Raw genomic sequence first — 26,861 nt, 5'->3', positions numbered from 1 at the left:
GGCCTAACGAACAGACGTTATCTTTGAAACACGGTACAGTATGCGGTATTTCCTTCTTTCGAGTTTCAGGTTTCGAATATTCTGGAAGAAACTCATCTTCCTATCACAGAAGCAGGCTAATCTTCGGCCCTTCGCCAGGTGGCACAAAGATGGCGGCCGGCCCGCCCCCGCGCCCGCGCCCCGCCCCACGAGCCGAGCCCTCCCGAGCGCTCCCGAGCGCTCCCGAGCGACCCCGAAGCCAGCAGGAAGCCCGGGAGCCGCGCGGGCAGGAGCGGCCCCGCCCCAAAGCCTGGGAGCGGCGCGCCGGCGCGGGGGAGGGGAGACCGGATGTGAGTGGAGCGGCCATTTCCTGTTTCTCCGCAGTTTTCCCCCAGCTTTGGGTGGTGGCCGCTGCTGAGCTCCGGCTTCCCGTCGGCGGAGGGCGAGGCGGCGTGGACAGCGGCCCCGGCACCCCGCGCCCTGCCGCCCGCAGTCGCGCGCCTGCTCGTCCGCTGCGCCCCGAGTCCGCCGCTTCTCGCGTCAGCGTCCGGCCGCCGCCGCGGCCCAGCGAGCGGCCCAGATGCAGGCCATCAAGTGTGTGGTGGTGGGAGACGGGTGAGTGCGCGGCCCGAGGCTGGGGCCCGGGCTGGGGTCGGGGCTGGGGCCGGGGGCCCGGGCGGGGGCCGGGGCCGGGGCCGGGGCCGGAGCCGGGCGCGCTGGCGCGGGCCGGGAGCTGGCTTCTCCGCGGCGCGGGGCGCGGGGCGTGGGGCGCGGGGCGCGGGGCCGCCACTCACTTCCCTGCGGGACTAGACGGCACGGGCCTGGTTCCGGCTTTTTTTTCCCTTTCTTTCTTTTTCAAATTTTTGCTGGGGGAGGGAGTTGCCGACCGGCCACCGAAGGGAAAAGTGAACTCCACCCTCCCGCCTTCTCTCGGGCCCGCTGCACGCCGGGCGGGGACCCCACCAGCCACCCTCGGTCGTCTGCCCCTCCATCGGTGGGCTTGCAGTTGCCTTTCGTAAGAAAAAAAAGGAAAAAAATGAAAAAAAAAAAAAAAAAAAAAAAGGACCGTTTCTGGGCTTTTTACATCACCCTCTCGAGCCCGGTTAAGCGCTTCCGTGTGTCCCGGCGGTCAGGTCCGTAGGACTTGACGAATATATGCCTGGGCTGGTTTGGTGACCCTAAACTGATTGACCACGGGGTATCTTCCGCTGTATTTCGCTGCTTTAAAAAAACATTTTTTTGGGGGGTGTGTGTGTGATCATTTTTGCTCTTTCCGTGGAGAAACTTTTGAGATTCTAACTGCGAGGAGCTGGGTGTGATGAAGACTGTTGTTTTCTCTGCAAGTGGTGTGGTCATTATTTAAAAAAAAAAAAAAAAAAAATTGGCTTTCGCTTCTTGCATTAGGTATGGGATGTAGCAGAACAGGCTCCCTGAGCGGAGCTGCCCTGTGACTCAAGGCATTTCTTTTCATTACTGTCTGTGGTGGTTACAGGCCCTAGAGGAAGACAAGACTTGGCTTATACAGTTTTTTTTTTTTTTTTTTTTTTTTCTCTCCCAGAAACAAAAATCTCAGTGTAATGCGAGCAAAATCCTGTATCTCAGCAGGGCTCGAGTAGTGTTGAGGGGTAACAAGGAAGCTCCAAGAATTACTATCAATTTCATCAAACTCAGGATGCAACTGATACATTTCTCAGGTCTTGTAAAGTCGAAGGAAGAGTTTTGGCATGGCTCTTCCTTTTCATTAATATTCCCCAAACTTGTCATTAGGGCTGATGTGGCTTTTTTTGCCTCCCATGTTGTGAATTAGCTTATTTAGACGGTCGTAAATTAGACATTCGAAATTGTTTCTGCCGCTAATTCAGATTCAAGGACAGTTGAGCTGATTTTTAAAAGGTGCCCATCTGTATGATTTGTCAGAATCATTGTATGAAACGTTAACACTTAATGGTTCTGTGTGTATAGCTAAAAATAACAACTTTCGCCTATTTAGGAATAGGTATGGGTTTTTTTTTGTCTTTTAAACTCTTCAGAAGAAAGCTTTACTTCCAGTTGGGGCAAAAAATATTCAGCTAGTTAGTTTAATAGGGAAATCAGTAAATTGGCTTAAATGAATCTTGATTCTTTCGTGTAATGAATTAACGTCTGTCACCTTGTCTTAGGAATGCTCTCACTGAATTTCCTTTAAAAATTAAAAATGCAGAAGCAGTATGCTTAGAGTATGAAATAATACTTTTTTTTTTAAAGTCAGCTTGCTGCCAATTTAGTATCTAACATAGTATGTAATATTGTTAATTGAAAATTTCTGAAACTAAAACATAAGCGTAGCAGATATATTTAATGCTTACAGATTAGGGACTTCTGCTATTCGTATTAGCTTCTTTATCTTAGTCACATACTTGTTGAATGTCTGCTGTGGGATCTGGATCCCTCCTTCAAATCAGGAAACCCTGGGCATATCACTCATCCGCCAGGACAGGGGCCTGAAGTTGAAGTTGGGAGGATTAAAGAAGATGCTGGATACTAACTGCCTCGGACGTGCTTGGTCCCAGCTATGTGCGTGCCCACAGCCAGCCTCATACTGTTGCTGTTTCTCTTCCTCTGAGGCACTGCTGGGCTCTCTGGGGAGTGCAAGGCATAAAACACAATTCTCTAAGTTTTCAGCTTTTTTCGTACTGTGTTTGACATCGATGTAGACTGGGGCTAAGCTCTGTTAGAAGTGGAATAAACAATTTAAGTTCTATTTATTTTTTTAAAGATTTACTCATTTAAGTAATCTCTGCATCCAGTGTGGGGGTCAAACTCGTGACCCCGAGATCACGAGGCACAAGCTCCACCACTGAGCTAGCCAGGTACCCCCTCTAATACTTTCTTTTTTAAATTTTAATTTTATTTACTTAAGTGGGCTTTACGCCTAGCGTGGGGCTTGAATTCATGACCCTGAGATCAGGACCTGAGCTGAAATCCAAGAGTCAGATGCTTAATGGACTGAGGCACCCTGCGCCCCCTCTATTTAAATAAGGGATTGCATATAGCAAACATGACTTCAGTCAGAAATTTAAATACATAATATTACATAATATTCCGTACCAAAAATATTACTCTACTTTTATCCAAACAAAGCATGCTTGTTGATATAGCTGGAATGTTCTTTTAATGAAAAATTGTGATAGCTGTAAATGTGGGTCTGAATTTTGTGGGGCACAGAACTCGGTGCTATGGAATTTGAACTGTTAAGGGCAGTTTAAACAATAAAGGCAAATTGATTGAAGTTGAATAAATTGCAAGCTTGCTTACCTAAAATACATTCTTGGAAAGTACAGTTAAAAGCTATGTTATAGCTGTATTATAAGTAGGATCAATTAGCTTATATTCTCTATAGATTTTTTCTATGTAGCAGTTAAGTTGGCATTGAGTATAAAATATGAAATGAAATTTTGATACTTTTTAATTCTGCAGATCCTTCTGTTGGTCCTAATTCTGCTAGCCTTTCCTGAACACAGGGTCTGTCACTTTTATTTGGGGGATCTCTACCCCCAAGATTTTCTCCCAGCTTTACTTAGTTAAGACAGCATCTCACATTCAGATATTTCTAAACCATTTTTAGTAGTGTTTGACTTTCGTTGACTGGGAGTGAGTGACTTGAAGCCCCCCTATGTTCACCCCTGATTGGGCTAGTGGTCTCCAGCCCAGTGTCTAATTTAGACATTGCTCTCCAGGAATTTTTTTAGTTGAGTGTGAGAAATACCTTCCACAATGATGTCATCTTTTTAGGAATGTACACCACTTACTTACTCCCCACTCACTTCGATTGAATAATCAGTGAAGGTATGAACCATGAATTAACTGCTTCATGAATTATCTTTGTATTTTTGTCTTGAGGGATGGGGTTCCATATTTTTGACCTGTTGTAAAGGTGTTTGAATTCTACACAGGCTTCTAAATTTGGTTTGTTATTTGACTCTGATCTTGATGGTTAAAATTATACTTAATGTCTTTTTTTTTTTTTTTTAACATTTTATTTACTTATTTGACAGAGATCACAAGTAAGCAGAGAGGCAGGCAGAGAGAGAGGGAAGCAGGCTCCCCATCCCAGGACCCTGGGATCATGACTTGAGCTGAAGGCAGAGGCTCAACCCACTGAGCTACCCAGGTGCTCCCCCCCTCCTCCGTTTTTTTGTTTTTTTGGTTTTTTTTAACCTTAAAATGATAATCCTAGTAAAAGTTTGAGGTTGGGTTCAGTAGAGGAGTAACAGTAATTTTTAGAAATCTTAAAGCCACTTTTTATAATCTTTTGCATTAATCATGGAATGTATTAGTACTTAACTACTTTTTTTACCTCAGCATCACCCACCAGGTAGTTCTTGTGATTTTAGTCTTACTAAAAAGGAGATGTTTTACCAGGAATCCTGCTACCAAGGCAGTTACCACATGTCATCAGAGGAATATTTTTCCTCCCACATCTTAATATGAAAAGTTTCCCACATACAGAAAAGTTGAAAGAATTACGCAGTGAACACCTGCTACTTAGATTTTGTATATTTTGCTCTGTTTCCTTATCCCATATCTTCCCCATTATCAGAGCTTTTTTTTTTTTTTTTTTTTTAAGGTTTTATTCATTTAACAGAGGGAGAGAACACATACGGGAATGGCAGGGAGAGGGAGAAGCAGGCTCCCCGCTGAGGCAGAAGCCCAGTGTGGAACTGGTTCCCAGGACCAGGGGATCATGACCTGAGCCAAAGGCAGACCCATAAATGACTGAGCCACCTAGGGGGCTTATTTTAAGAGGATTTGATTTTGAAGGAGAATGGGGGTGATACGTAGTTAGATAAAAATTCTTGTTTTTGAACTCTATATTCTGCAGATCCAAATAGCAAGTACTCCAGGATTAGGCTTGGTGGTTATAGAAGGCAGCGGGCTAAAGACTAAAGGCTACTTCAGAATTGAACTTTTAGAGCTAGCATCTTCAGCCTTGGGGGGTTTTGAAACTATATAGGTTTTTAATTTTTATTGAAGCCTGCGATGGTGATAATGGTTTTCTATAAGTTGATTGTGGTGTCCCCTGTTAGTGACAGAGTATCAGAATTTCAGATTAGAGTTTGTGGTTTTGTAGCACTAAACTACTCTGTTCATGCATTTTCTGAATTTATTCTCTACGTGATTATGCATTTATTGAAGGCCCTGCAGTTGGAGGGTTCCCAAACCCCATTTCACAGGGTAAATTGAGGACTTTGATTTAGGGTCTTTCATTTATGCAGTAAATATGAATATGTATTTAATACATAGAATTCACATTTCACTACATTCTGTTAATAGATCTTTAAGATCTCGGTACTTTCTGAAAAAGTTTTATTTATTTTAGGGTGAGAGGCAGAGAGTGAGAGCAAGGGCAGGAGTGGGAGGAGGGGAAGAGGGAGAGACAGAATCTCCAGCAGACTAGCCCTGAGCCCAGAGTCTGAGATCGTGACCTGAGTGAAACCAAGAGTTGGATGCTGAACCATCTGAGCCACCCAGATGACCCAAGATCTAGGTACTTTAGACAGTAATATGGGTTTCTTATTTCTTATTTCCTGATTGGAGAAATCTGGTCTTTCAGTCCTTTTAATAAAATCAGTGTATCTTTTTAAATTTTATTTTATTTTTAAAAAAGATTTTACTTGGTGCGCCTGGGTAGCTCAATTGGTTAAGCGCTGCCTTCAGCTCAGGTCATGATTCCAGGGTCCTGGGATCGAACCCTGCACCTGGCTCTCTGCTCAGCAGAGCCTACTTTTCTCTCTCCCTCTGCCTGCCGCTCTCCTTACTTGTGCTATCTCTGTCAAGTAAGTAAATCCTTAAAAATTATTTTATTTTAGGGAGAGAGCAAGTGTGAGTGAGAGGGTCTCAAGTGGATTCCTGCTCTTAGTGCAGGAATCGTGGGCTTCGATTTTATGACCCTGAGAGGGACCTGAGCTAAAACCAGGGGTTAGGCCCTTAACTAACTGAGACACCCAGGCACCCCCTCATCCTCCCCCCGTATATCTTTTTTAAATGAGTCAGTGCAGAAAGTTCTTATTTTTGAACTTCCTATACTGTATCCCTTCCCTTTTTTTGGGGGGGGGGGTAAAGATTTTATTTTTAAGTAGTCTGTACCCAGCTTAGGCTCAGACTGACACCCCTGAGATCAAGAGTCAGATCACCCAGGTGCCCCTCCCTTACTTTTCTAACATGAGAAGATTAACCATGTTTCCAGAGTTATTGATTGTGCTTCTTAAGATTTGGTTTATAGATTTTGGTAATACTGAGGTCTAACCCCAACTTTTAAAGTTTCCTTAGAGTTCTCCTGGTGGAAAAACCAAGAACATAATAGGAACATAAGTTCGTGTTTTAATCTTGGTTATTTTTACAAGATAGAGCAGGAGAGACACGGGCAAAAAAAATGTACTCATGTGAACTTTGTTCCAGTAGACTCATGTTCATTTGTTAACTTCATGGCAGCTTTCAAAGATTAAAAAGAGGTTGAACTGAGCAGTTAAGTATATAAAATTGGAAACTCCAAAGGAGATCGTAACTTCCAGCGATCCTGTGGCAACATCAGTTAGGGCTGTGACCAGATGTGGCTTCCATCCTCTGTGTGGGGAGCTCTCACTGCCTGAGCCTGTTTACTTTGGCCTGTAGAGTTTGATTGTGGAGTGTGTTTAAAAGGAGTGAATAAGTAACACTAAGGGGAGGTAAATAACCATCTTCTTTTTATCTGTTTTTTTTTTCTTTTCGTCTGTTTTTAAAAACTAAGTAAATAAATCAAAGGTTGGACATGTACTTAATTAAAAAGATAGAATTTAGGGGCATCTGGGTGACTCAAGTCAGTGAAGAGTCAGACTCTTGGTTGATCTCAGGTCTTGATCTCCGGGTCGTGAGTTCAAGCCCCATGTTGGGCTTCATATTGGGTGTGAAGCCTACTTAAAAAAAAAGTTCAAAATTTTTTTATTTAATAATTTTTTATAGAACTTAGATTTATAGCAAATACTGTAATGGATTGGTTAAAAAAAAAAAAATTCAGTCAGTGTCAGATTATGCGAGTACCTTGAATTCCTTTACAGTTAAATCTTTCCAAAGACGATGGCTCAGCTAAAGATGGAGTTGCAGGATAAAGAAATTTTAGAGTATTTAAAACAAAGTTGGTCATATTTATAGTAATATGGCTTTGTTCTTCATACATATGGAAGAGATTTAGGACGGGCTCTTAAAGGAAATGCTACTACGGCATATTAACCATTAAAACCTTTATAGCTGCTTATTTTTGACATTAAGAGGCAATATGTATTAACATTTTTATACAACATTTGTAATTTTGAAAAGAGGTTCACTGGTGACGGCTTTAGACTCTGCTCTTCTCCCTCAGCTACCGCATGTAATCCATGGCTGAGCCATCTTCATCTTGTTCTGCTTCATGGCTGGGAAGCTCTTGAAACGGCCCAGTTCTCTTCCCCCTGAAGCGCCCTTGTTGGTTCACACCACTCTTGTTGTCCTGCCTCCAGCCCCAGCTTCCTTCCTCTGTCCTCTCTCCACACTGCAGTCAGAGGCTGCTTCTAAAAATGCAAATTTAGTGGTTTCTTGGCAACTGAAAATCTTCTGGGACTTCCCAAGTAGGATCAAGTCCCATGCCCTTAGCCAGAAGAGATGGCGGTCTCCTCGTACTTTCCTCCTCGTAGTTTCCTTTGCTGCTTCCCCTTCTTTGTTCGTTAGGTGTACCACGCTGCTTCTGGGCCTGGCCATAAATGCTCTTGCTTCTGCCTAGAATGTTCCCCCTGTAATGGCTCCACTCCTTCTCTAAGTTTCAGTAGACATTGCAGTTTCCTCGTCGGCCCTCCAAGACTACGTTAGATCCCTTTACTGTACATTTCCAGAGTATCTTTTTTTTTCTTTTTTTAAGATTTTATTCATTTATTTATTTGAGAGAGAGGGAGAGAGCGAGCATGCTAGTACATGGGCACCAGGAGAAGTAGCCTTTCAGTGGAGCAGGGAGCCTGAAGCGGGGCTCTATCCCGGGGCTCCAGGATCATGACCTGAGCCAAAGGCAGCCGCTCAACCAACCTGAGCCACCCAGGCGCCCCTCCAGAGCATCTTTAGTAACACTTACCACATCTGTAATTTTATGCAGTGACTGCATTCTTCCTTTTTTACCTAACCTCACAGATTCCCTGAGGTCTTGGTCATGGCAGGATCTTCAGCTCCTACAGTTCTTCCTTGCATAGTGTACACTTTGTCGGTGTAGATTGAAATAAAATTAATGCTTTCAGGAGTTTGTGACAGAGTTGGTAGTCTTGCATTCCTTTTATAGTTGAGAAAACTGACGTGTGAGGAAGTTGAAACTTACTAACAATTCCAGCCAGTAACTGATAAAGAGCTGGCTCTGGGCTTCAAATCCAGGGTGAGGACGAAGAGATCTCAGCCTTCTGCTCGAAGAGATCTCAGCCTTCTGCTCGTACAGGTTTGACATTCTAAGCTTTTAACAAAATGTGTGGCCAGTGAGTCATTTTTGTTTAGAAAGCCTTTAAGAGTTGGAAGCTACTTCCTCATGATGTAATGCTTGACTCCGCAGAGGTCTTTGGGGGTGGGGGAGTTCCAACTTTTAAGCCCTATTTTAATAATAATATGAATAAAACAAGTATTGGCAAGACTGGATGGGCCTGTCCTCTGTCCTAGCTGAGAGGTTTTTGCCTTCAGCTAAGGGTGCTACGAAACTAGAAAAGCACTTAACTTCTTTATGGTAAATCCTAATTCGTAGTAGTTGAGATTGAGCAACAAACTCTTAAAACCCAGAACTTCATTGTGTGACGGGCATGACCTTGGTAAGCCAACAGGAGACCGCAGGGAGAGGGGCTCCTTTAGGGAGAGCATTTAGTGAATCCTTAAGCCAGGGACACAGGCTCTCAGAAGCCCTTGAAGTCACCATAAGAGTGTCATATTTGGAAACCATTTTTGGCTAAGGGTGCAGTGATACTAATTTTTAGGAGATATTGTCATGAAAAAACATTTCGGACAATTGGGAAACTTTGAACCACCATTCTGACCTCTGCCTGATGGTATGCTGTACCCACTACCAGTTGTGCAGGAGGCCCTTCTGTCTTTGGAGGATTCTACACGATTCTTTTCTACTTTTTCCTCTTTGCAGCTGTTTGGAAGTTTATGCCAGCATTCTTGAGCCATTAATTAATATGTCTGGAATATATTTTGTTAGTTGCTTTAAAAGCTTATGGTGATACGGGAGGATGGGGGTTGGGGAGGTGGTAAATGAATACGGATGAATTAAAGTGAATTCTGTGTGGCTCTTTGTGGTTCACAGTTGTGTGTGTGGTGGTCAGTGACTAAGCACTCTGTTAAGAGAGAGCAGTCATTACTGATGCCAGAGGGAAGGCTTTCAAAGGTGGTGGGTTTGAGCTACCACTCCGAGTCTGCAAGATACATTACTTAGCAACCAAGTGGAAGTTATAGAGGAAGGCTGTGTTTGCATATTAGTATTCATCACAGTGATTTGAGGATAGGATTGAAGAATCTTGGACGGAAAACTGGTACAGATGTTTACAGGAGAGAATTTCAGTTTAAAAATCTTGTTCCTGTTCAACCTGGGCTTCTTGAACAGCTGTTTCTGACCATGAATGTTCATGCTATACTCCTAAACAGAACATGAAGGCTCCTATTTGAGAAATTCGAGTTTATTATAAATTTCAGGATAAAAATATGTAGTGTTAAGTAAAAGATTATGGAAACCGTTTAATGCTAAGTACTTGGTGTATACTCCTAGATTTTTCTGTTAGTTTAACAGTAATGAAAGGATTATATTCATGTGACTAAGCAACTTACACCATTTTTTTCTCTCTCTCTAGAGCTGTTGGTAAAACTTGCCTACTGATCAGTTACACAACCAATGCATTTCCTGGAGAATACATCCCCACTGTGTAAGTATGGAGTTAAACTGGGAATTAACTTGTCTGTGATTTTTTTTTTTCTTTGACCATTGTTTGGCTATAAAGGCATTCTTAATTTGCACAGGAACAGATCTGATTAATTTTCTTTCCAAACATTCACCTAAGTCTAATTATAAGGCATGTACTTGGGCTTTTTAAAAATACATAATGAAAGAAAAGAAAATACGTAATGTAGGGACGCCTGGGTGGCTCAGTTGGTTAAGCTGCTGCCTTCGGCTCAGGTCATGATCCCAGGGTCCTGGGATCGAGTCCCACATTGGGCTCCTTGCTCAGCAGGGAGCCTCCTCCTCTTCCTGCCTCTGCCTGCTGCTCTGCCTGCTTATGTTCTCCCTCTCTCTCTCTCTGACAAATAAATAAAATCTTCAAAAAGTTCATTGTGATGAAACACAGTTTTTTGTTTTTTTTTCTTAAGATTTTATTTATTTGTCAGAGAGAGAGAGCGTGCGTGCACACAAGCAGGCAGAGCAGCAGGCAGGGGCAGAGACAGAAGCAGGCTCCCCTCTGAGCAAGGAGCCCGATGCAGGACTCGATCCCAGGATTCTGAGATCATGACCGGAGCTGAAGGCAGCAGCTTAACTGACTGAGCCACCCAGGCGTCCCAACACATAGCTTTCTTTTTCTTTTCTTTTTTATTTTTTTTATTTTTATTTTTTTTTTTTTTAAAGATTTTATTTATTTATTTGTAAGAGAGAGAGAGAGAGTGAGAGCAAGCACAGGCAGACAGAGTGGAAGGCAGAGTCAGAGGGAGAAGCAGGCTCCCTGCGGAGCAAGGAGCCCGATGTGGGACTCGATCCCAGGACGCTGGGATCATGACCTGAGCCGAAGGCAGCTGCTTAACCAACTGAGCCACCCAGGCGTCCCTCTTTTCTTTTTTAAACACATAGCTTTCTTAATTTTTTTTTTTTAAGATTTTATTTATTTATTTGACAGAGAGAGATCACAAGTAGGCATAGAGGCAGGCAGAGAGAGAGGAGGAAGCAGGCTCCCTGCTGAGCAGAGAGCCTGATGTGGGACTCCATCCCAGGACCCCGAGATCATGACCTGAGCCGAAGGCAGCGTCTTAACCCACTGAGCCACCCAGGTGCCCTCTTAATTGGTTTTTAGACGTTCAGGAAACAAAGTTAACTAACTGATGTATGAAGACTGGGTAATGTAAGAGTTTTAGATAAATTTGGCTCTCTGGACTCTATGTGTGAAGGATCAAGGAACTGGAACATGAAATAGGCTGTTAGATTGCAGTTGGCCTTTTCTGGCAGGGAATCAGATGGCTGCAGGTCGCTATTGAGTTATCAAGCTGTGGAATTGAAACCTTGGGTGTGTGTTGGCGGTTATGGGAGGACATAATTGGCTACTGAGCTGCTTATTCCGTCTTGGCAACAGAATTGGGTGGGGATGGAAAAGTCCTTTTCTGATGCTGGGGTTACTAGGGAGTCCCCATAGCCAAGCCTCATAACGTATCGCCCTGTGGCCATGCTGTCAGCTCTGTCTGGACGGCTGCCATGCAGGTGGAGAGGAAACCGCGTGGGTCCCACATGTGTTGACCTCCTCGAGCACAACACAACACGTACTTTGAGGATGTCTCCAAAGTTTCCTAGAGGTGGGATCATAACTGCATGTTCTGGTTTTATGGCAGGGACTTCCCTAATCTACACTTACGTAGAGCTAAATCATTACCTGTTATCAGTGACTTTGAACTACAATACCTGGTAACACCACTGGTGCTATCACCACTGGTCGTTAGGTGTCTCTCTCTTTCTCTCTCTTTTTTTTTCTTTTAAATTTGCTGTGTTAAACATCATTGCACGTGTCTTTGTGCACCTGTGATTGATTTTTAGAAGTGGAACTGTGTCAAGTCAAAAGGGAATGGTTGTTTAAGTTTTTGGTAGATACTACCCAGTTGCTGCCAAAAGGCTGTCACTTGGACCAGCTGTGACTAAAGTGGCCCCCTCAACTTGGACTGTGGGGAACAGGTGTTGAAAAAAGTTATCTTCTCATTTGCATTTCTGATCCAGTGAGTTTAAGGTCCTGTGAATGTTCGCTGTCCGTTTGCAATCTTTGAATGGCCTGCAGAAATCCTTTGCTTGTTTTTGTACCGAAATTTTTTCTAACTGATGGAACTTTTGTACATAAGAAATATGAATCTCTCTGTCTCATTTGTCATTGAACTTCGTTATAGGGGGCTTTTTGCCATAAAGAAAGTTTGGCATTTTTATGTGAACATGCCACTCCACCTTCATGGAGTTTTAGGTCTGTCTTATGAAGGCCATTCCTGGGGCGCCTGGGTGGCTCAGTGGGTTAAGCCTCTGCCTTCGGTTCAGGTCATGGTCTCAGGGTCCTGGGATTGAGCCCTGCATAGGGCTCTATGCTCGGTGGGGAGCCTGCTTCCCCCCACCTCTCTCTGCCTGCCTCTCTGCCTACATGTGATCTCTCTCTCTGTCAAATAAATAAAATCTTTAAGAAAAAAAAAGACCATTCCTACTTAAGTGATGCAAAACTATCCTCTAGTAGGTTTTCTAGATTTTTGTGTCTAGAGTTTTCACTTTGTGGCTAAAGTTTGAATTCATTTAGAATTTTTTCTTTCTTTATATAGTGGGAGGCAGGCATCTGATTCTGTTACTGTTTATTGAATAATTATTATTTATTGAATATAGTTTATTAAATAATTTTTCCTTTTCTCATGGAAGCAGAATTGCAAGACGTGAGGCTTTTTCTTCATGAGATCTAGTTGTCATTCTGTTCTGTAAGCCACTTTGGAGGCTTGCTCAGACCTTGATTTTGCTGTTGCAGTGTAGCAAGACCCTAGGTTTAGTGTTGAGAGTATGCGAAAATGAATTCTGAATTGAGAGAGAGCGATGTGGCATGAGTGGGGGTTTGAGGCGGAGGGAGAAGCAGATTCTCTGCTGTTCGGGGACCCCAACATGGGGCTCTGTCACACGACCCTCCCCCTCCCCCCGGGATCATGACCTGAGCTGATGGCAGACACTTAACCAACTGAGCACCCAGGTGAGCGCCCCCTGTCCCCTTTTTTTAATGTCCACCTTATTTTCCGCCTGTCAGACAGGCTTTTGGGTTGTCTCTTATCATTAACTGTTTTTTGCATGGCCCCTTCAAGTTAATTTAAGTATGTGTGTAATTCGGTGCGCTCCCTCTGGAAACGTTACACTAGAGCTTTTCAAATCACATTTGTTTTGTGTTACCATGGCACTTTGGTAGCAGGCCTGGATGACCAGGTGACTGATTATCACCCTGCACTCAGTGCGGGTGTTCTGGAAGCACTGTGGTGTGGCTCTGTGGTGTGGCACCTGGTTGAAGAGGAGTCTGATATGTACATGAATGAAGTCAACAAGTGGGATTTGAAAGAGGGCCTAATTTTATACTTTCTTTCTTCCTGGGGAGAAAAATGCTTTTTTTCTTTCTTGCTTGCTTTTTCGTGCTTTTCTTTTTTCTTTTTTTTTTAATTGATTAATTACTTGTTTATTTTTATTGGACAGAGAGAGCACAAGCAGGGAAAGGGACAGAGGGAGAAGTGGACTTCCCACTGAGCAGGGAGCCTAATGGCGCAGAGCTCCATCCCAGGACCCGGAGAACATGACCTGAGCCAAAGGCAGACACTTAACCAGTTTGAATTTAAATAAGGCAAAGACGGAGCCACCCAGGCGCTGCAGGAGGAGAAAAATCTCAATTTTCTCTTTATTAAAAGCAAAGGTTGGGGCGCGCCTGGGTGGTTCAGTGGGTGAAGCCGCCGCCTTCGGCTCAGGTCATGATCCCAGGGTCCTGGGATCCAGCCCCGCATCGGGCTCTCTGCTCAGTGGGGAGCCTGCTTCCTCTTCTGTCTGCCTGCCTCTCTGCCTACTTGTGATCTCTCTCTGTCAAATAAATAAAGAAAATCTTAAAAAAGGTTTTCGGTTGCTTGACAGTAACTTGTTCTAGTTAAACAGAATAGCTTGTCCTTTGTTTCTTGGGCGTTTCTCCAGGTGCGTGTTTTTCTCCTTACACCACAGCCCGTTTTCCCTCCACTTCTTACCTCCTCATGCATATGTGCTGGTATATCTGGCCTGGCAGCCTCCAGGCCACTCCTGGCCTTGGCAAACCTCCGGGACCCTCCCCACAACAGTAATTCAAGACCGCAACCTGTGCCTAATGTTCTGGGGCTGTGGACTGACCGTGTTTTCTCTCCTCTGCAGCTTTGACAACTACTCTGCGAATGTTATGGTAGATGGAAAACCGGTGAACTTGGGCCTATGGGATACAGCTGGACAAGAAGATTATGACCGATTACGTCCCTTATCCTATCCGCAAACAGTAAGGATCACGGCTGATTTTTAATGCGTCCTTCTGAATGTATAATTTTGACTATAGGTGCAAATCACTTGTGGGTTTGCTTACACAGTCGGCGCTTGAACATGCAGGTTTGGTCTGCAGAGGTCCACTCAGACCAGGACTTTTTTCCATAAATACATTACAGTACTGTGAGTATATTTGCTCCTCAAGATTTTCTTTCTTTTTTTTTTTTTTTTTTTAAAGATTTTATTCATTCATTTGACAGACAGAAACCACAAATAGGCAGAGAGGCAGGCAGAGAGAGAGAGGAGGAAGTAGGCTCCCCGCTGAGCAGAGAGCCCGATGCGGGGCTTGATCCCAGAACCCTGGGATCATAACCCGAGCTGAAGGCAGAGGCTTTAACCCACTGAGCCACCCAGGCGCCCCATGATTTTCTTAGTAACATTCTTTCCGGCTTACTTTAGTGTAGGAATGTGGTGGGTTTTACACTTAACGTGCAGAACATATATATTTTTTTTCTTAAGATTTTTATTTATTTATTTATTTGACAGACAGAGATCACAAGTAGGCAGAGAGGCAGGCAGAGAGAGAGAAGGAAGCAGGCTCCCCACTGAGCAGAGAGCCCGATGTGGGGCTCCATCCCAGGACCCTGGGATCATGACCTGAGCCGAAGGCAGAGGATTTAACTCACCAAACCACCCAGGCGCACCCCTGCAGAACATATATTAATGGGCTGGTCACGTTATCAGTAAGACTTCAGTCAACAGCAGGTGTTTTATTAAAAAGTTTTCAGGGAGTCAGAGTAATACCTGGAGTTTTTGGCTGCATGGGGGGGCGCGGCAGTGCCCTTACCCTCCTGCGTTGTTCAAGGGCCAGCCATACTGCCATCTTTTGGGTGTATTAAAAGTAGTAGCACGGTTAAGTTCAGTAGTTGAATGTCCTAGATGCAGACCAAGGATTTGTCTGTTTCCTTTTTAGCATTACTGGTTACTGAGTGTGGTGCCGTGTGTTGACCTGCTCTCATCAAATTTCAGGACCACCGTATGAAATAGGTCCTGTGTTATTCTTGCAGACCGGTTTCAGTAGGAATTAGTTGCAAGGTCAGTTTGTTTTGTGACAGTTTGGTACCACGGAGCTTTTAAAAATCAAGTTAATGACTTGTCTTTGGGTTTAGCACATGCTCATCTTTCTATGGCTTTAGTACCTAAATCATCCTTTTTTTTTTTTTTTTTAAAGATTTTATGTATTGGGGCACCTGGGTGGCTCAGTTGGTTAAGCGGCTGCCTTTGGCTCAGGTCATGATCGCAATATCCTGGGATGAGCCCCACATCCGGGCTCCCTGCTCAGTGGGGAGCCTGCTTCCCCCTCCCTCTCTACCTGCCTCTCTGCCTACTTGTGATCTCTCTCTCTCTGTCAAATAAGTAAATAAAATCTTAAAAATTATATAAAAAAAAGATTTTATGTATTCATTTGAGAGAGAGACAGTGAGAGAGAACACAAGAGGGGAGAATGTCAGAGGGAGAAGCAGACTCCCTGTAGAGCTGGGACCCTGATGGGGGACTTGATCCCGCGACTCTGGGACCATGACCTGAGCTGAAGGCAATCTCTTAACCAGCTAAACCACCCAGGCACCCAGTGCCTAAATCTTCAGTTTTGTAAAAATATGTCCACTGTGTCCAGTCAGAAAAACTTTGAGATTAGCTTTGCTTCCATTCTAGACAACTAAATGATGTATATACCAAAGCGAGTCAGGTCCATAGCTGGTGAAAATACACTTAGAAGCCCTTTTCTTAAAATAAGCACTTGTCTTGTTTGTACCATTTGCTTATCTTGTTACATGTTTGTTCATCATTTTAACAGTAAAGACTTTTAAAGAGACTCGGTGACTCAGTGGCCGAAGGAGTACACACTAGAGGCAGTGGAGCGAATTCTGCGGGTTGAAATCCTGTGCTCTCGCCTCCTAGCTCTGTGACCCTGGCAGGTTTCTTCACGGTCCTAGTCATGAACTGTTTCCTCATAGGATTAGATGAGCGGTCTGTGTAAAGCACCCAGAACAGTCCAGGCACATCACAGACACCGCAGTGCGGGTGCTGTGAAGAGCTGCAGATCTGGAGAGCTCTTCGGGTCAGTGTGGATGGGGCCTAGTGAATGGAAGTTGCTGTACGTGCTCTCAGCAAGCCGGGAGGACCAGAGAGTCAGGGTCAAGGAGACATCCTGGAGAAAGCAGGCGTTGACCCTTGGGTGCACATCACGGTCTTGGAGGGTGTGGAGGTGGGCATGGGGTGCGTGTTAGCGTTGGTGAAAACAACCAGTCATTTCCAGTCTACCCCCATTTTTTTTCCTTAAACTTCCTATTTAGTAGTGATAGTCTTAGACTTATTTTTTATTTTTTAGATTTATTCATATGAGAGAGAAAGAGGGTGAGAGCAGGGGAAGGCAGAGGCAGAGGGAGAGGAAGAATCCCAAGCAGACTCTGTGCTCAGCACAGAGCCCGAGACCTGAGAGCACAATCTGAGCCAAAACCAAAAGTCAGAGACAACCAAGCCACCCAGGTGCCCCTAAACTTAGTTTGCGCGTGCACAGATGGGGGATGGGGCAGAGAGAATCTTCAAGCAGACGCCCCACTGAGTATAGAGCCCCTGTGTGGGGCTCAGTCTCATGACCCTGAGATCACAACCTGAGCCAAAATCAAGGGTCGGGTGCTCAGGACCCTAAATGGACTGAGTCACCCAGGGGCCCCTCCCACTTCTTTAGTTTTAAGCTTTTGAGTACAGCTTGTCTATGCAGTAGTCACTGTCTTTTGTATTTATTTCCTCCTGGAGGAATTACCGGATACAATCTCTTTAAGCTGTGGATCTTTGGGATTGTCCTTTAGCTGAATTACAGTAGCGGTCCAAACAAAGACCAGAACTATAAAATGGGAGGGCTGAGTGAGTGGTATCTCAGTTAATCTCCAGCTAAAAATGACCCAATGGATGCTTGATAATTCTGGATTTTCAGTGGATTTGCTAACCTGTTGACTGGTAGAATAGGAGTTTCCAACCCACTGGATATATCTGGAAGGGCGGGGTGTCCTTTCTGAGAAATGAGAACCACCTCCTGTGACTCAAGGGGTCCCGGCAGGGTGGGGCCTTTTTCTTTGAGGGAGTCACTCACAGTAAGTCAAAGGTGACTTGGCCATATTCCCACTCTCTACCGAGAGAACAGTAGGTCCAGTAACAGACCGAAGCAAGCCACAAGGTATGGGGCCTGACAGCCAAGGGGGTGGGGTGTGGTCCTTCTGGGGCAGGACTTCTAAACTCTTCATGTCCCATCTGTGTAACGTGTTTTCCTGTCAGATACTTGGATGTGTAAAAGGGGGTATGGCATGATTCTTGCTCAGGTGCCTCCCACACAGGGTATAACACCACACACCGGCATAGGGGATGTCGTGGTGCTTAGAGCAAAAGGGGAGAGCAGCAATCTGGAAGTGAAAGACTTCCTTCTGGACTCCTTTGGGGCTGAGAAGGTTATCTTGACTCCTGGGGGATAGGCCTGGTGGTTCCGGGCTGCCAGAGGGGACCCCTTCTGAACTTGGCACCGACTGAACTTGGTCTCCGGTTGTTGACTCTGGTCTGCAGGCCCGTTTATGTGGCTCTTCCCTGACTGGAACCCGAAGGGCTCATGGGCGACGGCTTCCCCAGATCTCCGCTCTGACGTTCTGTTTCCTGCGGTCATTTACGCTGCTGTCCTTGTTTGTGGGCTGGCTCCAGGAAGCGAAGTGGGATCTGTGTAAGGCATCTGTTTCTACTTCATTCTCTGAAAGATGGAGTAGAAACTGTCCTTCACAGTTCTGTTTTTGTCAAGTAATCATTTAGGCTCTTCTATCCTTGAATAAATTACCTTTATACTCTCTTTTTGAAAATACCTTGAGTTCTGCACCCACACCTTCCGTGGCCTGCTCTGCATCGCGGTGTGCTCCGTGCAGTGCTCAGGCGCAGCGCTGTGCATCGTGTCCAGCCCACCGTATTTGCCTTCTTGTTCCTGGATTTAGTGGTGTGAGTGGGAACCTGTGTGACTGGCCAGAGTCACAACCTGAGCTCTGTGCGGGTCTCCGAAGCTCACGTTGCCCCACCGGACCACTGGCCGCTGACACACTGGGCCTCTTGTCTTCTGGCCGAGCTTAGCCTGAGGAGGGCTAGACCGCTGGACATTGGTCAGAAGGAAAACAATAGCATTTAGCTTGGCTGCTTTGATTTTCAGATGGCTTTCTACTTTGTTAAGTTGGCTGTTACCAGATCTGTGTCCTCCAGCCGGAGGTCACTAGGAATGCACCTGTGGCTAAACCAGATGGGGTTTGCCTCTGTGTCCCTAGCTAGACACACGCCTTGGAGGCTCTGGGGTGCGTGATTCCCGTGAGGGCTAGAGGAGGCGGGGCTTGCTCTGCATGGGGTGCTGGCGGGAAGCAGGGTAGTTTTAGGGTGCTCTAATCCATCTCCTCCAGAAGGTGGGGATGAAGCCGGGCCGGAGCTGTGACTGGGGCCAACATGGGCTTGTGGGCTGGGAGAGGGGGATGTTTGGTGTTTCTGCAGTGTGCACAGTGACCATTACCTGTGCTCAGACAAGACCGTGGTCTTCTCTTTATTTCTTCACTTTCGGTCTCATTTCAGCCTGGTCAGTAGGACTTAGTCTGGCATCAGCATCCTGGGAGATCGTCCCGTCCCACGGGAGCTTGCTGCAGCCGAGCCGCACGCCACGCTGCGTCCTGGGGCTTGGGCTGCCCCTCTCTGTGGCGCTTGTTTTCTTAGCTGCTCCCCATGGATGCCACAGGCACCGTGTCTTTGCCTCGTGTGTATCCTGCTCCTTTGCCTGGGTTTGTAGAATGCCGGTGGTGAAAAATGTTCCAAGCCTGGAAGGAAAACCAGGTTGGAAGGCCTTTGGAAGAAAGGAGAGGCGAGAGCAGTGCTGGTGCATTGGGAGCTGGGAGCGGCCTGCCGTCCCCGGATGCCCACTGCCGCTCTGCCGCGAACTGGCCCGGCTCTTGCCGATGCCCTCCACACACCGGGGGGCGGCGGTGGTTTGGACCAGCGAGGGGAGCAGTGATAAAGTCTCTGCAGGCGCGGTGGGAGCCTGTGTGGTTAGGAGTGCCCTGCCAGCACAGGGAAGGCGGCGTCTCAGCCGGAGGAAAGGTGAGTCTGTGACGCAGGACAGCTCTGGTGGAATGAAGAGGCTCCAGGACAGGCGTAAAGAGCCGCACGGACTCCGCAGGGTGTTGGGGTAGAACGTAAAGGTTGGAAGGAATTGCTGCTGGAAGAGATAAGTGTCAGAAGCCCATTTTATTTGTTTTTAATTTATTTTTATTTATTAGAAGTGCTAGGTTTGTTTTTTGTTTGGTTTGTTTTAGAGGATGGGGAGGGGCAGAGAGAGAGAGAGAATCCTAAGCAGGCAGTGCGGAGCGTGATGCAGGGCTTGATCCCTCGACCCTGAGATCATGACTGGAGTTGAAACTGAAAGATGCTTCACTGACTGAGCTACCCCGGCGCGCCTGGAAGTATTTTTTTTTTTTTTTAAAGATTTTATTTATTTATTTGACAGAGACCACAAGTAGGCAGAGAGGCAGGCAGAGAGAGAGAGAGGAGGAAGCAGGCTCCCTGCCAAGCAGAGAGCCCGATGCGGAACTTGATCCCAGGACCCTGAGATCATGACCCGAGCCGAAGGCAGCGGCCCAACCCACTGAGCCACCCAGGCGCCCCTGGAAGTATTTTTTTAAAGCCCTATTTTGTGTGGGGGAAGGAGGAGAAAGGAACAGGCAGATGGTCCGGTGTTAAATGTAGGATGCAGAGCGTGTATTTTCATCAAAAAAGATGTTCTTAAAAATTGAAAGGGGCAGAACAGATGTGGTTGGAGGATATTTTGAATTGAAGCTGCGTTTTCGTGGCCGATGCCCATGAGTCTCTGTGTCACAAAGATTTGGCTTCATGTCAAGGCCTCAGGGGCACACAGCTTCAAAAGCAGCTGTAGATTAAACCCGGATAGTTACAACAACTTTAATATTCTCAGAATTGTAGATCAGAGAAGCTTGAGTGAGATGAAATTAAAGCAATTCTCTTGTCCATCTGTCTCTTCAAAGAACTGCAGGTTTCTGTGTTGCTTGAAGAGCAAGTCTTTCAATTTTTGTTGGAACAAAGGAGTGAATTGAAAGCACTGTGGTAAACACTAGAAATGCTGTCCCTTCTGGGCGGTCCCATCCAGAGAGGTGGGGGCCGGGGGGGTGATGAAAGGTCCCAGTGTGGCAATGCTGTTCAGTCCAGTAATGCAGGACCCCAAATTCAAACCGCCCTCCCAGCATTTCTGTACGGGAGACTTGAGGCCTTCACAACTCTCATACCTGGCCGTACTTCTGGGGCACCTTTCCTCTCAGAAGCCTGTTTTTTCAGACAGGTGCTTCTCCCATTTGCGGTGGCTTTGGCTGGGCATATGTCTCAGAGCTTGGACGGAGGTCTTTGCCAAGTGTGCCTGTTGCTAGGGAGGACCCGCAGCGGCCCACGGACACACCTTCGCTAACATTTCATGACTGGCCGTGACCGTGTGCTTCCTCAGGTGTGTTTTATCTTCTGCTGGACGAGGAGCCCTCTGTGCTGCTGGGGTAGAGAAGAGTGGCTCCCCCCAGCCCCCCAGTATTTGCCTGACCTGGTGTCTCCACCATCATTGACCTTCACAGGGTTTGGTGGAGGGTTTGGTATTTGGCATTGTAGGTGTTAGATAATCATCCGCTTTCAGATCGTTCGGGAAGGTTGAGACAGGATTCTGGTGGAAAAATAATGGATTATATTAACTTTTATTTTCCTCACTTTTTACTAAACTGAAACAAAGTTCTCATGCATTACTAGGTTGCAGAAACGTATGGTAAGGATATAACGTCCAGGGGCAAAGACAAGCCGATTGCCGTATGTAAAACTTTCAGTCGACCTCAGTTTCAAGCTCTATCTGTTCTCTCGTTTCACTTAGTTCTCCCAGGATTTCCTGTTGAGCCTCACGTTCCTTGAGTGTTCTGTATTTAATTCACTCAAGGTTGGGTTTTGCTTGATGAAATGTGCTTTCAGTAGAGCGAGACAGTTTACCCACTAGCTTGAAATAAAGTGGTTTGTGAACTGCTCGCTCCCCTCCCGCCGAGGGAAAGCAGGAGCTCCCAGAAGGGGCCTCTCCGGGCGGGTTGGAGATGGAGGCGTGGAGGCTCCCCCCCGACCCCGGAGCGCATGCTTGAGCCAGCGTGGGACTAACCGTGGCTGCCGGGGGCTCCCCCCGCTTTGGTGTCCCGGTGCAGCGGGCCTGTCTGGGGCGTGGCTGTGGTGCTGGTGAGCTAACCCAACCTCGCTTGGAAATGATGGAATCAGGTGCCCAGATGCCACAGTGATTCTTGGACAAGCCGGTGCATGCGCTAGCGTTTTTAAAATGTCATTTATAAAAAGCTGTTGTGTGGGATGTTTCTCTCCCTTTCCAGGTACGAGATACCAGCGGGATAATTGCAAGTGTTAGCTTGGGAACTGGGTACATTTCACAAAGCAGCATAGTGGCCTTTTTCTGGGAAAATGTCTTAAAAACCTAGCATTTTAGAAACTCTTAGGCAATTTTGAATACAGGTAAATATTTAAATTTGACTTTTTACGTACAGAATGATGAATGGCTTGCAGTCAGTCAGAAATTCTTCCAGGCACTTCCTCAGCACTGATCTTTCCTTTGAATCTCTGCTTGGGCCGCGGCGGCCCCGCCTGCAAGTCCTCCAGAGACCCTGCGTGGGCTGGAGGAGCCGCCAGCGGGGAAGACGCCCCTCCCGGGCTCGAGCGTCCTCCTGCATGGTTGGCTGTGCTCGCAGAGCCACCAGCCGCGCCCCACTTTGTGCCAGGGACTCCGGGGGCAGTTCTTAAGGAAGCAGTTTAATAGCAGCCCAGGGTAACTAAACGTTATTGAACATGCACATGGGGAGCTTACGGAAAAGCACGCCAGTGGTAAATGGTTTTAAAATAGACTGTTTTTTGATAAACTGAGACCACATTTTACAGAAATACCGGAGTGTGGTATCTTGACACTTGGTTTTGTCCCGGTATATAAATAGGGCCATTAAGTTCCCAGTGGGAGTTGGGAATGATGTTAAAGAAGCCTCTCAGGGGTCTGGTTTGAGGCCTCCCTGGATTCAGTAAATTCTAGCACATTCCAGTAAATCTTCTCCCCTCCTCTCACAAGTAACTGGCTGCTTTGTGTGCTGGCTCTGCTTTGGGAGCCTTCTGACAGAATTGAAGGGGAAACCGGGGAGTGAGCTTTAGACACAAGCTGCTGGTACATAATATGCGTTTTGTCTCATGATTGATTCCCAACAGCATTTACAAAGCGAAGTACACTCGTCATTGTAAGACCATTTCTAAACGCCTCCCTGTTTCCTTTTTGTAGGATGTATTCTTAATTTGCTTTTCTCTTGTGAGTCCTGCATCATTTGAAAATGTTCGAGCAAAGGTAAGTGGGGAAATTTTAGAGAAACATTTTGGTTCATGATGTCATTCCATTCTCAGGAGGTAAAAATACTATTTAGTGATAGGAGTTTTAATTATTTAAATTGATCTTGTAGTTCTGACTTTATTATGTAGAGTCCTGAAGTTTCAGGGTTTGATTGAGGAATGCTGTGTGCCTTGTTAAAATAATGAGCACTTCGGAGTCCCCTCCGGTGGGCTCATCTAATAAGAATGGTGACCAGGACTTTGCACTCCTGGATCTCACATACTCCCTAGTGAAACATGATGTCCTTCAGTTGGAATCAGGGACGTGTTCAGGGGTGGTCAGGGTGGCAGAGCTTAGACCTCCGCCCAGTTGACTCTGCTGAATAGGAAGGATTCTCGGAGATGATCTAAGAACTTGACTCGTTTTACCAAACAGATCGTTGTTTTGGGAGGGGGCCCTTCCCTTCCCTTCTCCCCTTGCTCTTACTGGTGAGCAGAGCCTCTGCTGTAGGCTCGCTGGTCTCGGGCCCCCAGCTTGCTAACCGAATGCCGATAGGTGGGCTCATGGTTCTGGAAGGTTGCAAGGGGGTGAGTGGGGTGGCTGACTCAGTTTGGCACTTGTGGAAGTGAGATTTAGGTGGAGGATGCTCATTATGGAGGGAGTGTGTTGTGACTTTTTTTTTCCTCTCTCCCTTTTAGTGGTACCCCGAAGTGCGACACCACTGTCCCAACACCCCCATCATCTTGGTGGGGACTAAACTTGATCTCAGGGACGACAAAGACACGATTGAGAAGCTGAAGGAAAAGAAGCTGACTCCCATCACCTACCCGCAGGGTCTGGCCATGGCTAAGGAGATCGGTAGGACACCTGCGTTGTCACATCTGCTTTGTCTGTGCCTTTATTTCTGGGGCAGAGATGGGAGTCCAGTCTGGGCAAGGAGAGCGCGAGTCTTTCTGACTCCAGCTCTGTTGTCTTCTGGGGAGCCAGCCAGCCAAGGCCCTCGGGGTGAGCCTTAAGGAGCTGGGGCGCACCTCAGGTGTTGCTCTGCTGCTCCTGGCGGGCTGGCAGGAGGCAGGGCCTGGGGAGCCGCTCCCTGCCCTCGCGGTGGCCGGAAGGGCAGGCGCGTGCTTGGTGGGCCGTGGCCCCGTGGCAGTACGAGGCTGTGTTTCTCGGCAGGTGCAGTAAAATACCTGGAGTGCTCAGCGCTCACGCAGCGAGGCCTCAAGACAGTGTTTGACGAAGCGATCCGAGCGGTTCTCTGCCCCCCTCCCGTCAAGAAGAGGAAGAGAAAATGCCTGCTGTTGTAAATGTCCGCCCGCTCCCCCCACCCCCGCCCTGTCCCCCTCGGAACCTTTGTACGCTTTGCTCAAAAATGGTGGAGCCTTCGCACTCAATGCCAAGTTTTTGTTACAGATTAGTTTTTCCATAAAAACCATTTTGAACCAATCAGTAATTTTTAGGTTTTGTTTGTTTAAAGTGTAAGACTTCAAACTTTCACATTATATTAAAATTTAGCCCTAAAATGGGAAGCTTTCTTAAAGCCTTATTTTTCAAAAGCCCCTATTCTTGCTCAGATTAAGAGTTGCCAAAATACCTTGCGAACTAAGTTGCGCTGTTGTGCTGAGAACACTAAGCACTAAACCGTTCAAGACCTGTGTCTTTCAGGAGAGCTGGCATCCCCGGTTTGCACCCGCAGACGCGCGCTCGTTTGCGGTAGGAGGTGGCCCGGCCTGGTTCCCGAGCTGCCGCCCCGCCGCCCTCTGACCCCGCGCCGCCCGCCAACACTGTACTGTCAGTCCTCACGCAGTGAGTGTAGTGACTCAACTCTTCGGGTCCCTCTCTTAGATTTTGTAGTGAGACTTTTTTGGAAAGAGTTAGTGTATTCGCTTTTGCTGAGATTTTGAACAGAGCCCTTCCGGCCACGTCCCTCGGGCCGAGTGTCCACTCCGGCCGGGGGTGCGCAGCACGTGGGGCGATCAAAGAACGAAGACAGTATTTTGACAAAATACGGAGGTTAATTTACACTACATTGTACATGTCCTAATTAAACTGAGTAAAAGTGTCACGGGTAAAAACATTAAAGGTTAATTTCTGTCCAGTGCAGTAAAAGATGAAGAAAGGTCGGTATTATCACTAAGTGTTTTAAACTTTTCCTTTTTTCTTAGACCTACCATCCCTCCTAAAATTGGGCATTTAATTCATCTTTGAACTGGTCATTCCCATAGTTGCTCACTTAGCGCTTTTCTTAGAGAACCCCTTCTTATTGAGCAATATGCCTCCTTGTATTATAAAATCTTTCTGATAATACATTAGAAATTTTTTTTGTAGATTAGTAAAAGTGCATTCCTGTTTCCTTGTTACTTTATTCAGAGCTAATAAGCGCTTTCCTTAGTTTTCTAGTAACTAGGTGTAAAAATCATGTGTTGCCGCTTTATAGTTTTTGAAATATTTTAGATATTCCTAAACTATGAACTTTCTTAACATCACTGTCTTGCCAGATCACCAGTACTGTACCCTGACTAATGCTGGCCCTCCCTTCTGCCTCACCCCTCTGGACACACACCTCTCGCTCTGCCTGACCACGTCCCCTCGGGTCTGTGGGGTTCCGTGAGCCCGTGCTCGTGCTAATCAAGTTCTGTACAGCTTACCCGCTGGCAAGAATACAAGGTTGGACCTCTCAACCACTAGAACAACATTTTTTAAATTGACAGTTGCAGAATCGTGGAGTGTTTTTACATTGATCTTTTGCTAATGCAATTAGCGGTATGTTTTGCATGTATGACTTAATAAATCCTTGAATCATATGACTGTAATACTTGAATTCTTGAGAGCTCGAACAACCTCCTGGGGTATGTGTTCCTTGTCTCACCTAAAAATCTTGGGCCACGGGAAACCTTCATTTCTAGGGCTTGTTTTTCTTGCGGGGGGACAGGGAGGAGCTGGAGGAGTCTGCAAGCACTGGTGCGGGTGGGGGCACGCTGGTTTTGCACCTGTCAGATGCTGGGGAGATGGGGACGTCCACCCTGGGGCGTGTGTGTGCACAGCTTAGGCCAGAGCTCTGCGCTGAAGAGGCAGATGCTGGGAGATAGGGAGGAGGAGGCTGATTTCTAATCAATCTAATTAAGATCCTTTCTAGAGCGTGAAACTGTACTATGAACTTGTCATGTTAGAATCAATTTTCTAAATTATCCTTTTTATTAACCTGAAGATTATTTTTGAGTATTTTTTAAAGATAGGCAGTTTAAAGATCATGGAGTTCTCAAGGCTTGCTACAGAAACAGCAGTCTTCTCCCTTCACACCCTTTCTGAAAAGCAACCAGTTTGAGTCCTTTTAACTCATCTTTGTTATCTCCATATGCCTGACTTTTTTTTTTTTTTTAACCTATTAGATCACCAGTTTGTTACGAAAGGATAGAAAGTGAACAGCCAGATGGAAGAGCTGCCTAGGGCCAGGTATGGGGGAGGGGTACGGAGCCTCCACGCCCTCTCCGGGAGCCCCTCCCCAAATCTCCACCTGCTCACCCACCTGCAAGCTGCACCCTCCCACTCCCCATTTTTGGGTTTTATTCCACAGGCTTTGTTGCACAGTCCCACTCACTAAATGGCAGTTTATCTGATTCAGTTCTCCAGCCCCTCCCCTCCCTGGGGGTCTGGCTAAGTCACTTGATTTCTGGTTGCATTTTTCATTTTCAGCTGTTACCACAGATACTCTTCTGCACGGCAGCCCCCACCCCCCAAACAGTTTCCCATTCCCTCAAGAGAATGATTTGGGTCGTTATTTAGCGTCTGTGACCGATTGAATATTCCTAGCTCAGTCCTGGAATAACAGAATCTGGCTGCACAACTTCTTGTTTCTTGTCAGGGATCATTTGTATTTGATTTGCTTCATTTCCTGTGCGCTTCATGATTCAAGCGAACCTCCATCTGCAGACTAAATCTCTCAAGATGTCGGCATGTGTTACGTGTTTCACTGATTTTCATTTTCCTAAAGTCTCAGAATCCTCGGGCCACCACTGCCTGATGTGTTTGTTGATCTTTAGTACAAATCCCCACGGCCAGTGTGGGGCTCGAACTCACGACCCTGAGGTCAGGAGTCACACACTTGATCCAGTGAGCCAGCCAGCTGCCCCGACTCCTTTTTAGTTTGCCTCATCTTGACCACCACCTCCA

General features: G+C 46.3%; 1 protein-coding gene across 2 annotated transcripts; it reads left to right on the top strand.

The window, feature by feature from the left end:
• Positions 1-319: 319 nt before the first annotated feature.
• RAC1 (Rac family small GTPase 1) lies at positions 320-25,495 on the top strand. Of its 2 annotated transcripts, XM_059155203.1 has the most exons (7): positions 320-594; positions 9,840-9,911; positions 14,126-14,243; positions 21,092-21,148; positions 22,647-22,709; positions 23,390-23,549; positions 23,868-25,495. In XM_059155203.1, the coding sequence occupies exons 1-7, from the start codon at positions 560-562 to the stop codon at positions 23,996-23,998; spliced, it is 636 nt and encodes a 211-aa protein (XP_059011186.1). In that variant the 5' UTR covers positions 320-559; the 3' UTR covers positions 23,999-25,495. The 2 variants fall into 2 exon arrangements, with proteins under 2 accessions (XP_059011186.1, XP_059011187.1); XM_059155204.1 differs by lacking the exon at positions 21,092-21,148 and having other exon boundaries at positions 327-594.
• The last annotated feature ends 1,366 nt before the right edge of the window (positions 25,496-26,861 follow it).

This window comes from Mustela lutreola, chromosome 17, assembly GCF_030435805.1.
Source record: "Mustela lutreola isolate mMusLut2 chromosome 17, mMusLut2.pri, whole genome shotgun sequence".
NCBI lineage: Eukaryota > Metazoa > Chordata > Mammalia > Carnivora > Mustelidae > Mustela > Mustela lutreola.
Note: the sequence above shows the minus strand (reverse complement) of the source record. Positions and strands in the feature narration are given on the sequence as shown.

Excerpts from the sequence above, each read along its gene's own strand:
- RAC1 (XM_059155203.1), top strand. The coding sequence starts at position 560 with ATGCAGGCCATCAAGTGTGTGGTGGTGGGAGACGG. Across the intron at positions 21,149-22,646 it reads GCAAAGACAAGCCGATTGCC|GATGTATTCTTAATTTGCTT; the intron begins GTATGTAAAACT and ends TCCTTTTTGTAG. Across the intron at positions 23,550-23,867 it reads GGCCATGGCTAAGGAGATCG|GTGCAGTAAAATACCTGGAG; the intron begins GTAGGACACCTG and ends GTTTCTCGGCAG.